This window comes from Kogia breviceps, chromosome 19, assembly GCF_026419965.1.
Source record: "Kogia breviceps isolate mKogBre1 chromosome 19, mKogBre1 haplotype 1, whole genome shotgun sequence".
In the NCBI taxonomy this organism is placed as follows: Eukaryota; Metazoa; Chordata; class Mammalia; order Artiodactyla; family Physeteridae; genus Kogia; species Kogia breviceps.
Genome location: NC_081328.1, coordinates 9092099 through 9111948, shown reverse-complemented (window position 1 = coordinate 9111948; position 19850 = coordinate 9092099). Strand labels below are relative to the sequence as shown.

Sequence of the window (19850 nt, the reverse complement as noted above, 5' to 3'; positions counted from 1 at the left end):
TCAGGCCAGCTCGAGCAGGCCGCCTTCGGCCAACAATCCCTGAGTACGGTTGTAGACTTCCTCTAGGGTGCCCGCGGCCCGCACCAGCGCGTTCCGCGCCTCCGCCTCTTTGGAACCCGGACACGCCAGCTCGAGCAAGCGGCCGCGACCCGGGAAGGCGAGGAATGCGAGGTGGGCGGCCTGACGGACGAACCAGGGGTGGTGCGGAGCCAGGGCCATGCCGTAGGCGTCGCTGCACTGAGCGCCAGCGTCCGGGCCTCCGAGCATCCCGGTCGCCACCCGGTGGAGGCACAGCTGGGACCAGCGTAGCGCACGATGCAGCAAGAGCATCGTCAGTGAACCCGGGCACCCGGCAGAGAGTCGTGGGGCGATCCCGGGCCGCTCCCACGCCACCATGGTCGCCAGCGACGTGTAGTGCGCCGCCTCTGGGCCGTGCACCAGAGCCTCGAGGGCTGTCACTTTGGCGGAGGCCTCGCTTGTGGCGAAGGCGAAGATGGAGCCGAAGGGAGTTAGGAACCTGTGTGTGTGATGGTGGGAAGGGTAGGAAGGTTTGAGAGAGGGTCATGGAGCCACAAAGAGGCGGGGACTGGATGGGGTGGGGGGAGAGACCACTCACCGGACTAGCTCCCTCCATCCTGCCAGGTACTGCGACAACTCCACATCCCTTTCCGGGTTCAGACTGGCGCGGAACGGCCTCATCATGCGGCCCAGCATCCCCTGAGGGCCCAGACACTGAGGCTCTTTCCGTTCCGGAGCCTCCAAGGGTCCCGACTGTTGCCGGACCTGGGGGTGAGGTAGGAGGGGAAAGGAGTGGGAGCAGAACCCCTAGCTTGCTGGTTCGCCAAGCAGCGCAGCTGGGCTCTGAAAAAATTATTCCTAAGATCTAGATGGTGTCCCTCTTGCTGTTCTCAGCTTCTGACGGGAGAAGGGAGAGGAGGAGGAGGGCCTGCCCTTCCTCAGATCCTCAGCCTGGTCCACTTCCTCCTGCTCAGGGTCCTACCTGGAGCTCCCAGTCCCAGCCCTTCCGGGAGCATACCTGGAAAGGAGGCGGTTCCCTGGCAATGCAGGACTGGGCCCCAGATCTGCAACCTGAGAGGGCACCTGAGCGAAGTGAAACAGAGCAACGAGGGCTTGAGGAGAGACCTTAGATCTCAAGGGCCTGGATTCCCCGGTTCCTCCCAGAGCAGGTGAGGGAAGGGGTACTCACGGAGGCTCCGAGCCCAGAGATAAACGAGCAGTAGTGTGAAAACAGCAAGAGGAATCGCACTGCGCAGCCAGCGCCGAGGGACCGGCTGAGGCAGTGCGACCCGCATCGCTGCTGCAGGGACCACCGCCCCCTCACCAGCCCCTCGCCAGGCCTTGTCCCTTTGCCTCCAGGAGGGGAGAGAAGCCGCGGTGCCTGAGGCGCAAAGGGTTAATAATTAACCTACTAAGTCCCCCTCCCCTGTGCCCTTTGCCCCAGAGGGCAGCATCTGAGGAGAGAGGGACTGGATGAAGAGGATTTGGGGGATTCGGTAGCAGTGACACGTTGCTACATTTCCCTTCCCTGTAAGGCCAGGTTGTAGTAAGATGAAGCCTGGGTATTGTGAGGAGAGGCTGAGGTCAGAACCAGTTCCGCCACTGAGCAATGGTGGACCCTAAGTTGACTCTGGGCCTGAGTTCCCTCCACTGTACGTTGAGGATAATAATATGTTCTTTTGCAGGCTTCATGTGAGGATTAAATGATAGCATATGTGCAAACACTGTAAATGGAAAAGCTTACCACAATTGCTCCATAAATCTTACCTTTTAAGTTCAAGCATGGGCCACCTGGGATTCAGAGAACACCCACTTCTAAATTCTCTATCCTGTCCCCAGGGGACCTTATCTTATTATTTTTTATTTTATAAATTTATTTATTTATTGGCTGCGTTGGGTCTTCGTTGCTGCACGCGGGCTTTCTCTAGTTGCGGTGAGCCGGTGCTACTCTTCGTTGCGGCGCGCGGGCTTCTCATCGTGGTGGCTTCTCTTGTTGTGGAGCACGGGCTCTAGGCGCGTGGGCTACAGTAGTTGTGGCACGAGGGCTCAGTAGTTGTGGTTTGTGGGCTCTAGAGCGCAGTCTCAGTAGTTGTGGCACACAGGCTTAGTTGCTCCGCGGCATGTGGGATCTTCCCGGACCAGCCAGGGCTCAAACCCGTGTCCCTGCATTGGCAGGCGGATTCTCAACCACTGTGCCACCAGGAAGCCCAGGGGACCTTATCTTAATCTGGATGCCTGAGGTCTCTATATAGTTTAGACTGTCACCTTTTACATTTTTGTAGATTACTTTTTTAAATCTCCAGATTGATTCCTCAATCATTCATCAAACCAGGCTTCATTAACTACCTCTACGTGCCAGGCCCTGTACTAGGCCCCATGAAGACAAATGTGCCTTCACAGAGCTCAGGGTCCATTGGAGAATTTATCATCTGTCTCCACCACTGGAATGTGAGCTCTGATGAAGACAGGGGCCTTTTCTTAGTGGCTGCTCTATTTAGCATTTAGAATATTGCCTGGGCCAAAACACATTATTTCTAAATAAGTACATATTGAATAGACAAAGGAATGTGTATGAAGGGCGGGCAAATCAGGGGTGGTACTCCCGACAACGAATTTGTTGTTGTTTTTTAATTAGGAGTCCCCCTGGTGGTCACAGGGGGGAAAACATTGAGGGAAAGGCTACAGGAAGCAATGAAAGAAATAGCGTCTCCTGTTCTCAGTTCCCTGTCCATCAACTTCTTAAAACTGTTCCTGTCTCTGTGTACATTTTCTTTTGAGGGGAAGGGATGTCCCAGATTCTCAAGGAGTCGGGCCCCAATCACTCACAAGATGCTTCCAGCTCCCACAGTTCATGGATTCTTGCCCTGTCTCACTCAGATGCTCCCTCACATCCTGGAGGTCCCTGGGGTCCCTGTCCAGTGGGATTCTGGAACCATCACTTCCATCCCTAGCCGTGGGTTCCCCATTTCCTAGTGCTGGAATGTTCCCTGGCTTGCTGTGACCTTAGGCAAGTCGCTTGCAATTTCACAGCCCTAGTTCCCTCACTGGCAGAATAGGAATGGTAATTCTCACCTCCTAAAACTGTTGTGTGGATTAAATAAAACATGCCAGCAAAACGCTAACCACGACTCGTGGCCTATAGTCTGTAAACGTTCGGTAGGTTGGTGGTTATTTAAACCCGTGGGTTCTTGCTGCCCCTCCTCCTCTGGCGCTGGGAGCGTCAGTCTCCCTGAGCTGAGAAACAAGTTTGTGGGCTTCTGGAACGGATTAGTTTTGAGTGTCACTTAATCCAGGTGGCCCTTCCGCAATAGGAGCCCTCTTAGGGCGAAGGTGGTATACACCTGCCCAAAGGGCCCGGGCTCACAGAGGCTGCGGGATGGAGCGGGGCGCAGGAGCCAAGCTTCTGCTGCTGCTGCTGTGGGCGACGTGCTTCGGGCGTGCAAGAGCAGATGCATCGAGCGGCTACACGTTGGTCATCGAGCTGACCAACGAGACTCCCAGCTCCGCACCTCGGTGGCGGTCAGGTGACTGGAGCACCTGGCTGGGAAGCCCCGAGGCCTGGGTCCGGCTGGAGGTGGGTGGGTGGCGCCCGCGGAGACCGCGCGTCTCTGCTTCCCTCGCAGGTGGGGTGCGTGGAGTGAGCCGCTGTGGTGTCCCGCCGGCGGCTTCCTGGTGGCTTTCTCGCTTCGCGTGGAGGCACCCGTGACCCCCGGGGACAACACGGCTGCGAACAACGTGCGCTTCCGCTGCTCCGACAGCACGGAGCTGCAGGGGCCCGGTCTGTCCTGGGGAGACTTTGGAGACTGGAGTGAGCCTTGCCCTAAAGGAGTGTGCGGCTTGCAGACCAAGATCGAGCAGCCTAGAGGCCTCCGCGATGACACCGCTGTTAACGACGAGCGCTTTTTCTGCTGCCGCAGTTGACACCATCGCCGCCCTCTCCCAGCCCAGGCCTAGTCCCACCTCCTTTATTAAAGTTTCTCTGTCTTGGCTTTGGTCTCGCTTGTTTTAGGGGTGGGAAACTGCGTAGCCCCATCTTCCTCCTACCCTAGCATTGGGCCAGGTCCAATTAGGATTTGGTCTCAGGAGTCCATGGCAAGCTACTGAAAGTTACCGACCCATAGTTCAGAAAAGACACACTTAAACACAATTTTGCGTACACGTTAAGGAAGTCCCTGCCTTTCTGTGAGCCTCTGCAGACACATCGTCCCCATTAAGAGACCAGGTTGTTTCCTTTCTGAACCACCAGTGACCCCAGATCAAGAAACTTCTACCAAATTAGGAGGTGACAATGCTATATCGTCTTAAGGTTTCATTTGCTAGAACTTAGGAGCCTAAGATGTCTTTTCCATAGTTTTCCTTCCCCCCCGCCAAAACTCGAACAGTGGCTTTTCTGTATACTGAGTCCCCTTGACGGTCTTTGTCCTTGCTGCCCTCTCTGCCTGGAATCCCCCAACTGTCCAGATGGTTAGCCCATCCACCAGATTTCAGCTCCAATTTCTCTTTCTTGAACTTTATCTTATTAAAAAAGTCCATCCATCAGTCAGTATCTATCCCACTACCTCCGTGTTTTTAAAAAGTGCTTATCACCAATTAAAATAATCTATTGCCTCTTTTAAAAATGGCCCATCTTCTACCCCTGGAATGTTAAATTCTTCAAGAGCACAGAACTTGCCTGTCTTGTTTACACAGTATTTCCAGTGCACTAATAGTTCAATAACTATTTATTAAGGAAATAATAAGGGGGGTGCAAGGGTCCCAAACACGAGAGCCCCAAGCCACGGTGTATCTGGAGACCTTCGGACACTCCTTGTAAAGGGCACAATCTGAGATGCGGAAGAGAGCTCTGAATAGTTTATTCCAGGGCGGGGGCGAGCCAGGCGGGTGTCCAGGAGCGACGGACCAGGTCCGTGGAGCCTCAGTGAGGGGCGACCTGCAGAAAAAAAGTGAGGATGCAGTCAGGGAGCAAACAGATTTCCTCGACAGCTCCATCCCACACCGTCCCACCTCCTTCTTCCGACAATCGCCGCAGAAGACACCAATGGACGCGTTCACCAGCTGCACCCCACACAGCAAAATCTCCAGGCACGAGGCGGCCACCAGCAGCGAGAAGAGCGTCACGTTCCAATAGACCACACCAGGCGGCTCCACGCACAAGCTCCACTGAGTGCGGTTGAGCAGGTAGGAGCCTCTGCGGGCAGGGCAGGGTCACGTGAGAGAAGGAGGCCACGCGGAGCGCCCCGCCCCCCGGGACTCCCCGCCCCGCGCAGGCGCCGAGGGGGATAGGAAAAGGATTCGTTCGGCCCACGTGGAGGAAGCTCTCTCGAAGCCGAGTCCCACCTAGGTTTCTCAGTCCACGTGGGAAAGGCAGGTGGGCAGTAGCAGAGAATGGGGGCGGGGGCGCAAATACAGGCTGAGCCTTACTCGGTCTGTTGGAAGTGGTATGCCCAGGAGCCGTCCATTAAGCATTGTGGTCCAATTCGGAGCCCAGCTCCTGAAACCGAGAGGCAGTAGATGGCACCAAGCATCCCGAACGCCGAGCAGAAGAACGATCGCAGCATCTGGATACAGAGTGAGAGGAGAGGTGAGTTGGGCCGTCCCCGCCCCACTCGTGGGCAAAGCGCGCCTAGCTCCCCCCGCCCTTTGTTACCGAGCTCTAGCCAGTCTCGTTAAAAATACATTTCCCGTCAAACTCCAGGGCTTGGAGTTCGGCTAATTCTAAGAGCCAGTGGCCGCGGAGGTTCATGGGGATTGTAGTTCCCTCCGGTCAGGCCCACTGAAGCCTAAGATTTGCGGGTGCGAGGGAGCGGTAAGGTGGAGCCTAGGACTCTGCAGAGGAGCTCGTGAAGCTGGGAATTCTGTGGAGGGGTTTAGGTGTGATTATTCGAAGACCGATTCAAAGACCTATGCTGAGTGCCGTCTTAATTTGCATCTTACCCTGCAGCGATTCCCACAGCAGCCTGCACCACAACAGCCTTTGCCCCCTGCCCGGACGGCGGAAATTGCTGGACACAGTACCTGTGGGATCAGAGTCGATGTGATAGCGAGTCACCCAGGTCCCCAGCTTGGATCAGTGCTTACCCCGTATTGTGACGAGGTAAGCTTCCTGTGATGCCTTTAGCCATTTGGACTATAGGGAGACCTTATCTCTACTTCTCCTGGAGCACTGTGGGGCTCTGCTTTAAATTTATCCATATTTATGTGCCTACTTATCTCTGTCCAGATTGTAGCCTCCAGGAGGATAGGGTGCAATATTATATCCCCCATAAATCTCAGCATATAGTAGGTGCCCAACTGAATGGGAGTCAGGAGGCCTGGATTTAATGCCAACCTTGTGCTCACTTCACACTCCGTGAATGGATTCATCTCTCTGGGTATCAGTTTTGTCCTCTGTAAAATGGGCTGTTCTCAGGATTTAATGAAATAACAGGTTGCCTTGATGTCAAGACTTGCTCAGAGCAAATGGTCAATAATAGAGTCCCTCAGCAGCAGGAAGGAATAGTGGTGTTGGAATGCCTGGCGAACCGGGATTATGGGGAAGGGTGGAGGAGCATGTAGGACTCTGATGGGAAGGGTAGGAATCCTCAAGATACAGCCCTGATCCTCTTTGTCTTTCTTTCTCCCGTGGCCCTCCTCAGAGAGCCCATCCCCTTCCAGGGCATCAGCTTCTCCCTGTAACAATTGTTGTCTCCTAAATTGATGCCTCCACATTCAGATCCAACTGCCTGAAGGGTATGTTCGTTTGAATGTCTTGGTTGTAGCTTAAGTTCATCCAGCCTCATACCAATCTCACAATTTGTTCCCCCCAATTCATCTCCCTTTGGCTTTCTTGTCTCCATCAGTGGAAATATCCTGTAGGTCACCCCGGCCTGAAAACTTGAATCCTTCGCAGCTAGCCAGACTTCAGTTCTTTGGGACTTTTCCTTCAATGGCTCTTGAATCTGTCAGTCCTTTTTTCTTCCCCACGGGCAATCCCCAGTCACCTCCCATGAGAAGGATGTGCTCAGCCTCCCTGCTAGATTTTTGTATCTCTTGCCCTTTGCCAACTCACGTTCCATTCTACATTGCTACCACCAGATTAAACTTGGCTTTCAACTGGTCTTTTCCCTGATCCAATCCTTTAGGGTCTCCTCAAAGAGTAGCCAGCCCATCAAGACTGAACTCCAGGAAGGCGTTCGAGGCGTCTCACTTTTGGCTCTAGCCTTAACTTTGTTGCACCAGACCAGGTTCTTTGCCTGTCTCCCATCTCTGGAATTGCACAGCTGTCTGGATCTGTGCCTCCCTGTCTTCCTTGTCTGGCACACACCAACAAGGCGGCATTTTGATCTTCTCCAAAGGAGGGGCTGAGAGTTTTAGTTCCATTATATCATCCACAGCAACCTTACGGAAACACCTGCAGAGTTGAATGAACTTTCCACCAGACACTCTTCCCTCTTCCATGTCTCGTGGCAGGTCTAGGGCCAATGCTGGCCCCCTTGCTTAGCCTTTCTGGTTACATCACTTACTCAGAAGCTCCTGGATCCAAAGACACCTGGAATTTGGATTTACCAATTTCAAATGACCTCTCTGTTTGTGTTTTTTTAAAATATAAATTTATTTATTTATTTTTGGCTGTGTTGGGTCTTTGTTCCTGCACACAGGGTTTCTCTAGTTGCCACGAGTGGGGGCTACTCTTTGTTGAGGTGCATGGGCTTCTTACTGCGATGGCTTCTCTTGTTGTGGAGCACGAGCTCTAGGCATGTGGGCTTCAGTAGTTGCATCACACGGGCTCAGCAGTTGTGGCTCACAGGCTCTAGAGCACAGGCTCAGTAGTTGTGGTGCACAGGGCTTAGTTGTTCTGCAGTATGTGGGATCTTCCCGGACCAGGGATCGAACCCTGTATTGTGTCCCCTGCATTGGCAGGCGGATTCTCAACCACTGCGCCATCAGGGAAGCCCTGTTTGTGATTTTTTAAAAAATATTTACTTATTTATTTGGCTGCACCAGATCTTAGTTGCAGCACGCGGGATCTTTAGTTGCGGCACGTGGGATCTTAGTTCCCCGACCAGGGATGGAATCCGGGCCCCCTGCATTGGGAACATGGAGTCTTAGCCACTGGACCACCAGGGAAGTCCCTAATTTTTACTTTTGTAGCCAAAGTGTTTCCTTTTGTTGTCTGAACTGGTCTGTCTTGCTCCCTGCTATCTCGTCTCATTGAAAAGAGAAAGGTCATTGAAAAGGCCGGAGGAAGCACTGAGTTTATAGCTCGAGTCTGTTTAATTTTCTCCATCTCCAAGGCCACTGGCCTCATCTAAGCCACTATCATCTCCCCTGGACAACTGTAGTGACCGCAGTCTGGTCTTTGTGCATCCAGTGCTGACCTCCTACTGTTTACTCACCACCCAGCAGCCAGCCATATCCAGCGGGATATGGAGCAACTAGAACTCTCATCCTTGCCTCGTGGGAATACAATTGGCATAAGTACTTCAGACAACTCTTTGGTAATATCTGTTAGCACTGACCATTTGCATACCTTAAGAATCAGCAGTTTTACTCCTAAGTATCTATCCACCAGAAATGCAAATGTACATTCACCTAAAGACATTTACAGGAATGTTTAGAGAGCATTATTTAGAATAAACCTAAGGTGGAGCTATCCAAATGTCCATCAACAGTAGAACGTTTAAATAAATTGTAGTAATACTTACACAATGCAACTAATTGCGTAAATATTAGACATAATAAACTACAGCACTGTGTAACAATATGGATGAAACTTACAGACATAATGTTGACCTCAAGAAGCCAGAACACAAGTGTCCACTCGGTATGATTCCATTTATATAAAGTGCTAAACAGACAAAACTAACCTCTGGGATAGAAGTCAGGATAGTGTGGCCCTTGTTGGTGTGGGGTAGGGCCTGGTGGGAGGCATGTCTGGGGGTCTTGTAATGACCCACATCTTGATCTGAGTGCCCAAAGCATGGGTGTGTTCCCTTTATAAAAATTCACTGAGCTGTATATTAAGGATCTGGGCATTTGTCTCTATGACTTTTTAAAAAGGTAAAAAGTCCTTCAGTAGTCTTCTGTGCACTTATAATAAAATTCAAATTCCTTACTGTGCCTTTCAAGGGGGTAGGTGCTGGCCTCTGCTCTCCTCCGATTTCACTTCATCAAACCGCAGCTGCGCTGGCGGCCTCTCCAGTCCTGAGATGTGCAGGCCTATTCCTGCCTTGCAGTTTGTACTCACCTGTCTGCCATGCTGATTCCTTCCTTCTTTTTGTCTTTCGGGGCTCAGTTCAGAAGTCACCTCATCAAGGCCTTCCTTGAAAATGCTATAAAAAGCGGCCCCCCACCTTGCCTCAGGAGCTCTTTACGACAGCATCCCGCTCTGTTTTCTTGATGGTGCCTACTTTCATCTGAGATCATCTCGCTCGCCTGTTTACTTTGTTCATTCACTATTAATCCGGTGCCTGTTAATCCAGGCCTAGGCGCCTGGCACACAGCAGCCAATGGAACAGGCAGCCCTTCCTCCTGTGGGGCATACATTTTTGCTTCCTTGATACTGTGTGTCTCCCCAGCAGAAACACCGGCTTCAGGGAGTGCAGGGCCCTCACCTCTGTCCCTGTGGCATAGCATTAACTGTGAATACACTTGAGAACCTTCTCCAGGGTGGCTGAGAGCATGGAGGCCGGAGGGCAGCTGCGAATGAACATGTTGCGGGGTGGGGGCATCCTTGGGGGTCTCCCCAGAAGCAGGCAAGTAAGATCGTGGGGAGGTGGTGGTGGTTTGGGCTGGAGGAGGGGTGTGATGTGACAGCGGCGGAGAGGGAGGGGCTGGGAGGAGTGTGACGTCTCAGGGAGGGTTGAGGTCAGAGGTATGGCGTGGATTCCAACAGCGAGAAATCCATGGGAGAGGGGGAGGGGGAGTAGGAGGAAAGACCTGGATGGGTAAGAGGGGATTGCTGGGTAAAGCAGAAGAGGTGTCCCCATTAGCCAACAGACTTGTGGCCAGTGAAAGAGACAAAGGTGAGGCATCCCCCGGAGAATTTCATCAGTCAGCCATCCCGAGAAGTGGGGAACCGTGCAGGGTAGATCTTTTGTGTTCATGCCATAAAGATGTTAAATTCGCCTGACCTTCCAAAAAGCTCCCCTAGGGACTTCCCTGGCGGTCCAGCGGTTAAGACAGTGGGCACGGTTTCATTCCCTGGTGGGGGAAACAAGAACCCGCATGCCACGCGGTGCACAAACAAACGAAACAACAAAAAAGTTCCCTGAATGGGGAGGGGGGCGGCGAATGGGGGCTAGGAAGTCCGGCAAGTCTGTGTCTCCCCTTCCCCAACTTCTTCTGGCAGATCCTAGTCTCCAGGAAGCCACGTGGACCCCTTCTCCACCAATACTGACCCGGGTTCTGAGTTTATCCTTAGGGCCCAACGCACAGTGGGCATCCGGAAACCGGGGTGGAGAGTGAAGGGGCAGGGAAGTGGGGGGGAGGTGGCACTGAGCTGATAGGTAGAAAGACTGATCTGCGACATCGCTCCCTGGCTCCAGATACTGTCCCAGTAAACCACACCCTCACCAAGCCCATTATTATCTTAACCTGATAACCTCCCATGGATCCAGCTGTTCCTCCTGCCTCAGCCCCTGTAGTGAGGGGGTCCCAGCATCTGCTCAGCAGTGGGGATGGCGAGGGGCTGGTAGGACATACTCCCTACCCGGGAGGGAACAGTTTCGAGCAGTAAGGCTCCTTCCTTCTCATCCCCCTCCGACATTCAGCTCAGGGCCCCGGGGCTGAGAACCTCCCCTACAGAGTGCTCAGGGTTTGGGGGCAGCCGGGGCGGGTTCCTGGTCCCCACCGAGCCACCGCCACCCCTCCCCGGGCAGCCGTCCTTTTCCCTCACTCCCTCTCCCTGCCGTTCAGAACCCCGGAGACTGGCGCCCAACCCCCTGGCCCGTGTGCCCTGGCCAGCCCTCTCACCATCAGGCCGCCGCCGATGAAGCCAGCCATGAGCCAGACTTGCAAGCTGAGGCGGTCCCTGGTCCAGGTGGTCTGACCGTTGGGCACTAGCAGAAGAGCGTTGGCCACAATGCAGACCAGGGAGAGGGGGATGAGGGAGAGCCCCACGAAGCGGGCACACTTTCCCGTGCACATGGTGAGGCTCTTGGAAAGGACAGGCAGCAAGTGAAAGTGAGCCCCAGGTTCCCCGGTCCAGGGGGAAAAACAAGCCCGGAGCAAAGGTCGAGGAGGAGGTGTGGTGAAGCTGGCAGTAGCTGACGATAAGGGACAGAGGCAGGGGACACACGGGGCTGCAGCAGAGACACGGGCGAAAGGGGAGGATGCGGTGGAGGAGGTGGGGGGGCTTGAAACACAGAGGAAGTTGCCTGGGCTCACTGGGTTCTTCCTCCTTTTCTGCGCACACCTCTCCACAGAACCTCGGTCGACTCCTTACCTGCTTTGTGACTTAGCCAAGCCCCTGAATGTCTCTGTCTCAGTTGCCTCATCTGTACGAAGGGTATACAGCCAAGGTATGCCCTGGGCTCGAGGGCAGGTGGTGAGGATTAAATGGGTTAGGGAGTTCCCTGGCGGTCCAGTGATTAGGACTTGGCACCCTCACTGCCTGTGGCCTGGGTCTGATCCCTGGTTGGGGAACTAAGATCCTGCAAGCCGTGTGGGGTGGACCAAAAAAAAAAAAAAAAAAACGGTCAAGGTGAGGGTGAGAAACATTTTGTAACCGAGGACACGCTAAGCCAGTGTGTATGGTGCCCTATTAGTCCCCATATAGGGAAAGTTCCTCCTGGAAAGAAACTAAAGATGGTGGTGGAGGTTCATTATCCTTTTGTTTCTTCTTGTTAATGTCTGTTTGTTGAACCATCTTCCTGTTGAGACCACCACTGAGGTCTCATTGATTAAAGCATCCATCCCCCTGGCCTCTGTGTTTGAGTTAGCAATGGCCACGTGATCCAAGCCAGTCCCGTGGGAACCAACTTCTGGTTCTTGTTGTTGGCAATCTGAGGTCAAAGAATTCCTGTCTTTGTTGCGCTGCTGTAGTTGCTGGTGGCATATCGTCACCTGCCTGCTGGAGAGTGAAGAAAATCCAGAAGAAAGACCAGTCAACAGATGGAGAGAGACTAAGTCCCCCACCACGCCCCCCCCCCCGCCCCCCGCAACTTGTGGGATCTTAGTTCCCTGACCAGGAATTGAAGCTGGGCCCTTGGCAGTGGAAGCGCAGAGTCCTAACCACTGGACCGCTAAGGAATTCACAAGACTAAGTCTTGATGACATCATGTGAACGTGTAGATCCAGCTATGCCTGAAGCCTGATCAGTCCTTGGAAACTTTTGATTGTGTGAACCACCTTGAGTTGTGTTTCTGTCAACTGAAGGGTAAAGAGTCTTTTTTTTGTTGTTTTTTTTAAGCCTCCTTCTGTTTTGAGCTGCACATGACAGCATTTTTTTTTCCACATCTTTATTGGAGTATAAATGCTTTACAATGTTGTGTTAGTTTCTGCTGTACAACAAAGTGAATCTGCTGTATGTATACATATATCCCCATTATCCCCCAATCCCCTCCCTCCCACCCTTCCTATCCCATCCCTCTAGGTTGTCACAAAGCATCGAGTTGATCTTGTGCTATGTGGTAGCTTCCCACTAGCCATCCATTTTACATTTGCTAGTGTATATATGTCAGTGCTACTCTCACTTCATCCCAGCTTCCCCTTCCCCCACCCTGTGCCCTCAAGTCCGTTCTCTACATCAGCATCTTTTTTCCTGCCCTGCCACTAGGTTCAGCAGTACTGGTTTTTAAAATTCCATATATATGAGTTAGCATATGGTATCTGTTTTTCTCTTTCTGACTTCACTCTGTATGACAGACTCTAGGTCCATTCACCTCACTACAAATAACTCAATTTCATTTCTTTTTATGGCCAAGTAATATTCCATTGTGTATACGTGCCACATCTTCTTTATCCATTCATCTGTCGATGGACACTTAGGTTGCTTCCACGTCCTGGCTATTGTAAATAGTGCTGCAATGAATATTGTGGTACATGTAGCTTTTTGAATTATGGTTTTCTCAGGGTATATGGCCAGTAGTGGGATTGCTGGGTCATATGGTAGTTGTATTTTTAGTTTTGTAAGGAACCTCCATACTGTTCTGCATAGTGGCTATATCAATTTACATTCCCACCAACAGTGCAGGAGGGTTCCCTTTTCTCCACACCCTCTCCAGCATTTATTGTTTCTAGCTTTTTTGATGATGGCCATTCTGACCAGTGTGAGGTGATACCTCATTGTGGTTTTGATTTGCATTTCTCTAATGATTAGTGATGTTGAGCAGCTTTTCATTTATTTGTTGGCCATCTGTATGTCTTCTTTGGAGAAATGTCAGTTTAGGTCTTCTGCCCATTTTTGGATTGGGTTGTTTGTTTTTGTGATACTGAGCTGCATGAGCTGCTTGTATATTTTGGAGATTAATCCTTTGTCAGTTGCTTCGTTTGAAAATATTTTCTCCCATTCTGAGGGTTGTCTTTTCGTCTTGTTTATGGTTTCCTTTGCTGTGCAGAAGCTTTTAAGTTTCATTAGGTCCCATTTGTTTATTTTTGTTTTTATTTCCCTTACTCTAGGAGGTGGGTCAAAAAGGATCTTGCTGTGATTTATGTCATAGAGTCTTCTGCCTATGTTTGGGTTTTTTTTGCGGTATGCGGGGGCCTCTGACTGCTGTGGCCTCTCCCGCCACGGAGCACAGGCTCCGGATGCACAGGCCCAGTGGCCATGGCCCACGGGCCCAGCCGCCCCGCGGCATGTGGGAATCCTCCCTGACCGGGGCACGAACCCGTGTCCCCTGCATCGGCAGGCAGACTCTCAACCACTGCGTCACCAGGGAAGCCCTTCTGCCTATGTTTTCGTCTAAGAGTTTTATAGTGTCTGGCCTGACATTTAGGTCTTTAATCCATTTTGAGTTTATTTTTGTGTATGGTGTTAGGGTGTGTTCTAATTTCATCCTTTTACATGTATCTGTCCATTTTTCCCAGCACCACCTATTGAAGAGGCTGTCTTTTCTCCATTGTATATTCTTGCCTCCTTTGTCAAAGATAAGGTGACCAGGGGCTTCCCTGGTGGCGCAGTGGTTGAGAGTCTGGAGCCTGTGCTCCGCAATGGGAGAGGCCACAACAGTGAGAGGCCCGCATACCGCAAAAAGCAAACAAACAAACAAAAAGGATAAGGTGACCAGTTGTGTGTGGGTTTATCTCTGGGCTTTCTATCCTGTTCCATTTATCTATATTTCTGTTTTTGTGCCAGGACCATACTGTCTTGATTACTGTGGCTTTGGCTATCTGGGGTCTTTTGTCTCTCCATACAAAATTCAAGCTTTTTTTTGTTCTAGTTCTGTGAAAAGTGCCATTGGTAATTTGATAGGGATTGCATTGAATCTGTAGTTTTTGGGGGGGTTTTTTTTGGCCCTGCAGCGTGTCTTGTGGGATCTCAGTTCCCTGAGCAGGGGTTGAACCCAGGCTCTCGGCAGTGAAAGCGCAGAGTCCTAACCATTGGACTGCCAGGGAATTCCCTAAAGAGTCTTTTTTGACACAGAGGTGAATTCATTAAGCCCTTGCTGTGGACAGGGCCTTGTGCTGGAGAGTACAGAGATTCACAGTTGCATGTGTGAGACCCAGTTATGGGCTTCGGGAGAACATGCCTGAGTTAGCTCACTGGTAAAAGGAAGGTGTAAGATACAAGATCCCAGCCTACATCAGCTGACCTCCAACCAATCCACACATTGCTTTCACTCAACCAGTGTTGAGTGAAAACAATGCATGAGTGAAATAAATGCTGATATTTGTAGGCCACTAAGACTTCGTGGGATTCTTTTGTTCCACAGCAATAGCTGACTGACACAGACCCCATTATCTAAGCCACAGCTGACTGATCCAAGAAGGAGTAGCCAACCCAAAAGCAGACATGAAACCAGAGACCTGTGTGGTTGCTTGAGGTAAGAACTCTGCCCAACAGAGAGAGGTACCCTTACTGAATGATGACTGATCAAGGAATTGGATCTTCATTCTTGGGAAAGTTGACTGAAGACAACCTGAGAGTCATCAGAGGGAACCGAGAGAAGTATGAAAGCAGCGAGTGAGCAAAAGCCACAAGGCAACGGAATCCATAAATAAGCAGAAGCCATAGGAAGAGAATTGTGTGGAGGGCAGGTATTCAGAAACAGTGCAGGAGGAAGAAGCACGAGCCCTGGGGAGTAGAGGTGGGGAACCCGGGTCCAAGGTGAGGCAGAGGACGCGTGGTTCTGCTGAGCCGCCGGAAGTGACGTTGAACCACTAGAGCAGCTGTGATGCCCATGTCGTGGGTCTTCCCACTTAAACCTGGAGCGGGGATCCAGCCATTGTCCTGATGGACAGGGAGTAGGGCCAAGAGAAGCCGCATGTTCACTACAAGTTCATCAGTCCTGAGTCTGAGAGATGGTTCTGCTTTTCAGGATAAGTCAAGAGAAAAACAGGAAAGTTGTGTGAGGGGGGTGGTGTGTATTCATTTCTATTACGTTTTGTACAACTCCGTATGCACGGAATAATGATGTTAAAAACATTATAGGGGGCTTCCCTGGTGGCGCAGTGGTTGAGAATCCGCCTGCCGATGCAGGGGACACGGGTTTGTGCCCCGGTACCGGAAGATCCCACGTGCCGCGGAGCAGCTAGGCCAGTGAGCCATGGCCACTGAGCCTGCGCGTCCGGAGCCTGTGCTCCGCAACGGGAGAGGCCACAACAGTGAGAGGCCCGCGTACCGCAAAAAAATAAAAAAAATAAAAAAATAAAAAAAACATTATAGGGATTCTGAAAAACTTCATCAAAACAAGGGAAAGGGCACATCGTCCTGAAGACTGAAAGAAAGAAACAGAACTCTTGAGAAATATTTACTGTAGGATTTGGAAGGAATTTTCAGGAAGGGTTTCACTAGAAGGAGGAGCAGAGTTCTTTAAGGAATGAAAGACTGAGATGAAAAGGCACCAGTGCGTGTTTGGGGAAGAAGGAGAATTGCGTGGAAACTCAAAAAATGCACAAAGAGGGCTTCCCTGGTGGCGCAGTGGTTGAGAGTCGCCTGCCGATGCAGGGGACGCGGGTTCGTGCCCCGATCCGGGAGGATCCCACATGCCGCGGAGCGGCTGGGCCCGTGAGCCGTGGCCGCTGCGCCTGCGCGTCCGGAGCCTGCGCTCCGCAACGGGAGAGGCCACAACAGTGAGAGGCCCGCGTACCGAAAAAAAAAAAGCACAAAGAGAGCTAAAGTCCACGTGAGAAGCACTAAAGAACAGGACTGAAAGTGGGGCAAAGCGGGAGAGGGATACAGAGGACACACTCGAGCAAGATGCACAGGAAAAGGACCAAAAGATCAGAAAAAAAGGACCAGCAATTAAAACAGCACAAGGCAAGATAAGAGGGAGAATAGAGACGGAAGGTAAGGAAACCAGCTGTTCCCAGAGATAAGAACAGAGCTGGTGGGAGTGACGTCACAGGCGACAAATCTGTGCTTGGAGAAGGCTTCCCCGGGGCGCGGCTCCACTTGAGTTAGTGGGCTGGAGGGCGTACTGTGTGTATCCCAGGTGAAGTCTTAAAAGTGAACTGAACCCAGATCCATCCTGACTAAATACGTGAACTAAAGAATACAGCTCAGCAAAGTTAAAAGGCTTCCTAGGAAGGAACAAAAGTCGGTGAGGCTTGAGACATCTCTGTAACACTAAATGCCCAGAAGACAAAGGAGCAACGTCTGTAGTCATAACACAAGCTATGAGTCAGTTATTGTATGTGTATGCAAGTTTCCTCTTGCGTGTGAAAGGCAAGAGAACTGCATTTCTGAGAATGTTTGTGTTTGGAAATACCACTATGTCTCCTTCTTCTCCTTTTTTTTTTTAAGATATTTTAACTCACCAAGAGATGAAGTGAAATAAAAACTCCCCAAATGGGGAAATCTTGGCATAATTTTTATAGACCCAGTTATGACACTGACTATAAGTTTCAAAAAATCCTTTTAAAGAGAAAAGATATAGTGTAAATTCTAAAAATTATATTAACAATAGTAAAGATGTCAATCATTTATTGCCGGCCATGACTAGAGTCCATTTTAAGGAAACATATCAGGTTACAGAAACTCAACTCTACTGAAACAAAAAGAGCATTTATTGGTTCAGGTAATTAAAATGTCCAAAGGCAGGACCAACTTCTGTGCGTGATCCATGAAAGAAATAATTGATAAGCTGGACTTCCTTGATTTTAATTTATTAATTTTTATTAATTTTAATTTTAATTTTTTGGCCACGCTGCGTGGCATGTGGGATCCTAGTTCCCTGACCAGGGATCGAACCCATGCCCCCTGCGGTGGAAGCATGAAGTCTTAACCACTGGACCGCCAGGGAAGTCCTGGACTTCACTGAAATTAAAAAATTCTTGGGCTTCCCTGGTGGCGCAGTGGTTGAGAGTCCGCCTGCCGATGCAGGGGACACGGGTTCGTGCCCCGGTCCGGGAAGATCCCACGTGCCGCGGAGCGGCTGGGCCCGTGAGCCGTGGCCGCTGAGCCTGCGCGTCCGGAGCCTGCGCTCCGCAACGGGAGAGGCCACAACAGTGAGAGGCCCGCGTACCACCAAAAAAAAAAAAAAAAAAAAATTCTGCTCTGTGAAAGACACTGTCAAGAGAATAAGAAGACACGTTGCAGATTGGGAGAAAATATTTGTAAAAGACATATCTGATAAAGGATTGTTATTCAAAACATACAAAGGACTCTTAAAACTGAACAAGAAGATAAAAGAGCCACCTGATGTAAAAATTGGGCAAAAGACTTGAATAGACACCTCATCAGAGAAGATATATAAATGGTAAATAAGCACATGAGAAGATGCTCAACATCATATGTCATTTCCCTACAATAATGAGATACCACTACACACCTATTAGAATGGCCAAAATTCAAAACACTGACGACATCAAATGCTGACGAGGACGTGGAGCAACAGGAATTCTCATTCATTGCTAGAGGGGATGCAAAATGATATAGGCACTTTGGAAGAAAGTTTGGCAGTGTCATAAAATGAAACATAGTTTTACCATAAAACCTAGGACTCATGCTTCTAGGTATTTACCCAAATGATCTGAAAAACTTATGTCCCCACAAAAACCTGCACATGGATGTTTATAGCAGCTTTACTCGTGATTGCCAAAACTTGGAAGCAACCAAGTTGCTTGAGTTATTTTTCCTTGAGTTATTTTGGGTGATGTATTCATTTGCTAAGGCTGCCATAACCAAGTACCAGGGACTGGGTGACTTAAAGAGCAGACATTTATTTCTCACGGTTCAGGAGGTCAGAAGTCTGAGATCAAGGCATTAGTAGGATTGGTTTCTTCTGTGGCCCCTTTGTTTGGCTTGTAGATGGCGGCCATCTCCCTGTGTCTTCACATGATCTTTCTTCTTTACACGTTTGTGTCCAGATTTCCTCTTCTGATAAGGACATCCGTCATATTGGATTAGGACCCACTGTAATGATATCTTTTTGACTTTATTACCTCTCTAAAGACCCCGTCTCCAAATACAGTCACATTCTGAGGTACTGGGGGTTAATACTTCAACATATGAATTTTGGGGAGATACAATTGAACCCTTAACAGGGGGGTAAGTCTCCCTTACAACCATAGAGCAAGATTAGAACAATAATAACAATCTCTATCTGTAACTCTCAGTTTTATCAACATTATCTGAGGAGGGGAAGAAACAGATATGCTTAACTTCTTGATTTAACTGGGGAGACTCACAGCATGTTATTTTACTCTTTTTTTTTTTTTTTGGCCATGCCACATGGCATATGGTATCTTAGTTCCCCAACCAGGGATCAAACCCGTGCGCCTTTCAGTGGAGGCACAGAGTCCTAACCACTGGACCGCCAGGGAATTCCCATGTTATTTTATTCTTGACTTCGAGTCAAGAAATACAAGTTAAGGATACTTTTGAATACTTTTGGAAATGTTAAAGGAAAACATTAGAGAAATAAAAAATGAGATATATGCCTTCCAAACCTCTAGGGAAGATAAAAGCAAAAAAATGTAATCCATATAGCAGAATATAAAGCATCAAGGAGGCATGAGAAAGAGAAAACATAAAATAAGATCACTAATTATACCAAATATATGGATCAAAACAATTCATGTAACTATTTTAAACTCCTCTATGAAAAAAATTAATGTTTCCAAATTAGGCTAATCAGCAAAATTCTGTTAACAGTAGTTGCCTCAGGGGAGGGAAACAGGGCAATGGGAGACCAGAGGGAAAGGAAATTACTTTTCACTTTTATGAAAAGGTACTATTGCACATTTTGAATTTTATTATTATGTTTTGCTTATTCCAAATAATAAATGCATACTAAACCATATGGTATATATAATGTTTTGTTAAGTGTTCATTTTATATTGATATAGGGTATATTTACAATGATTACATAACAGCCATAAACCTTTAGGCACGAAATCATACTGTATTGAAACATATAAAGTCCAAATACTTAGAAATACCCTGGGAAACTATATATATATAGCTATATAGCTATATAGGCTAGAAAATATAATAGTGGTGAGAAACTGACATAACTCAGCAGTCTTTGGCAGATGAAGTAAGAAAAAATACACAAAGGTACAAAGGTATTGAGAATCTAAATGATAATAAGGTGACTGATTAATTAGCCACTCATTCAGCAAATATTTATTGAATGTGTCTGATGTGCACCGTGCCCTTTGCTGGATACCAGGAATACAGCAATAGATAAAGTCTCCATCCTGGAGCTTGCCTTCAAATGATATTTCTTGAACTTTGTATCTCATAA

General features: G+C 49.5%; 3 protein-coding genes across 5 annotated transcripts; 1 reads left to right on the top strand and 2 right to left on the bottom strand.

Moving 5' to 3' along the window:
- Positions 1-1313, bottom strand: GLTPD2 (glycolipid transfer protein domain containing 2). The gene is given in 5 exon segments (XM_067021010.1): positions 1-517; positions 617-783; positions 1037-1119; positions 1122-1202; positions 1205-1313. Coding segments are annotated over 5 exon segments (957 nt in total).
- A 2081-nt stretch (positions 1314-3394) lies between these two features.
- VMO1 (vitelline membrane outer layer 1 homolog) lies at positions 3395-3939 on the top strand. Of its 2 annotated transcripts, none has more exons than XM_059048008.2 (2): positions 3395-3531; positions 3642-3939. In XM_059048008.2, exons 1-2 carry the CDS (start codon positions 3395-3397, stop codon positions 3937-3939), a joined length of 435 nt encoding a protein of 144 aa, XP_058903991.1. The 2 variants fall into 2 exon arrangements, with proteins under 2 accessions (XP_058903991.1, XP_058903990.1); XM_059048007.2 differs by having other exon boundaries at positions 3395-3600.
- A 789-nt stretch (positions 3940-4728) lies between these two features.
- TM4SF5 (transmembrane 4 L six family member 5) lies at positions 4729-11145 on the bottom strand. Of its 2 annotated transcripts, XM_059047990.2 has the most exons (5): positions 10972-11145; positions 5953-6033; positions 5440-5576; positions 5023-5206; positions 4898-4948 (listed from the first exon to the last, which is right to left on the bottom strand). In XM_059047990.2, exons 1-5 carry the CDS (start codon positions 11143-11145, stop codon positions 4934-4936), a joined length of 591 nt encoding a protein of 196 aa, XP_058903973.1. In that variant the 3' UTR covers positions 4898-4933. The 2 variants fall into 2 exon arrangements, with proteins under 2 accessions (XP_058903972.1, XP_058903973.1); XM_059047989.2 differs by having other exon boundaries at positions 4729-5206.
- Between the last annotated feature and the right edge of the window lie 8705 nt (positions 11146-19850).

Coding starts and splice junctions, on each gene's coding strand:
- VMO1 (XM_059048007.2), top strand. CDS start 3,395: ATGGAGCGGGGCGCAGGAGCCAAGCTTCTGCTGCTGCTGCTGTGGGCG. Junction 3,601..3,641: donor GTCCGGCTGGAGGTGGGTGG/GTGGCGCCCGCG, acceptor CTTCCCTCGCAG/GTGGGGTGCGTGGAGTGAGC.
- TM4SF5 (XM_059047989.2), bottom strand. CDS start 11,145: ATGTGCACGGGAAAGTGTGCCCGCTTCGTGGGGCTCTCCCTCATCCCC. Junction 6,034..10,971: donor TCATCGGCGGCGGCCTGATG/GTGAGAGGGCTG, acceptor CTGATCCCACAG/GTACTGTGTCCAGCAATTTC. Junction 5,577..5,952: donor GCTGTGGGAATCGCTGCAGG/GTAAGATGCAAA, acceptor CTCTGTATCCAG/ATGCTGCGATCGTTCTTCTG.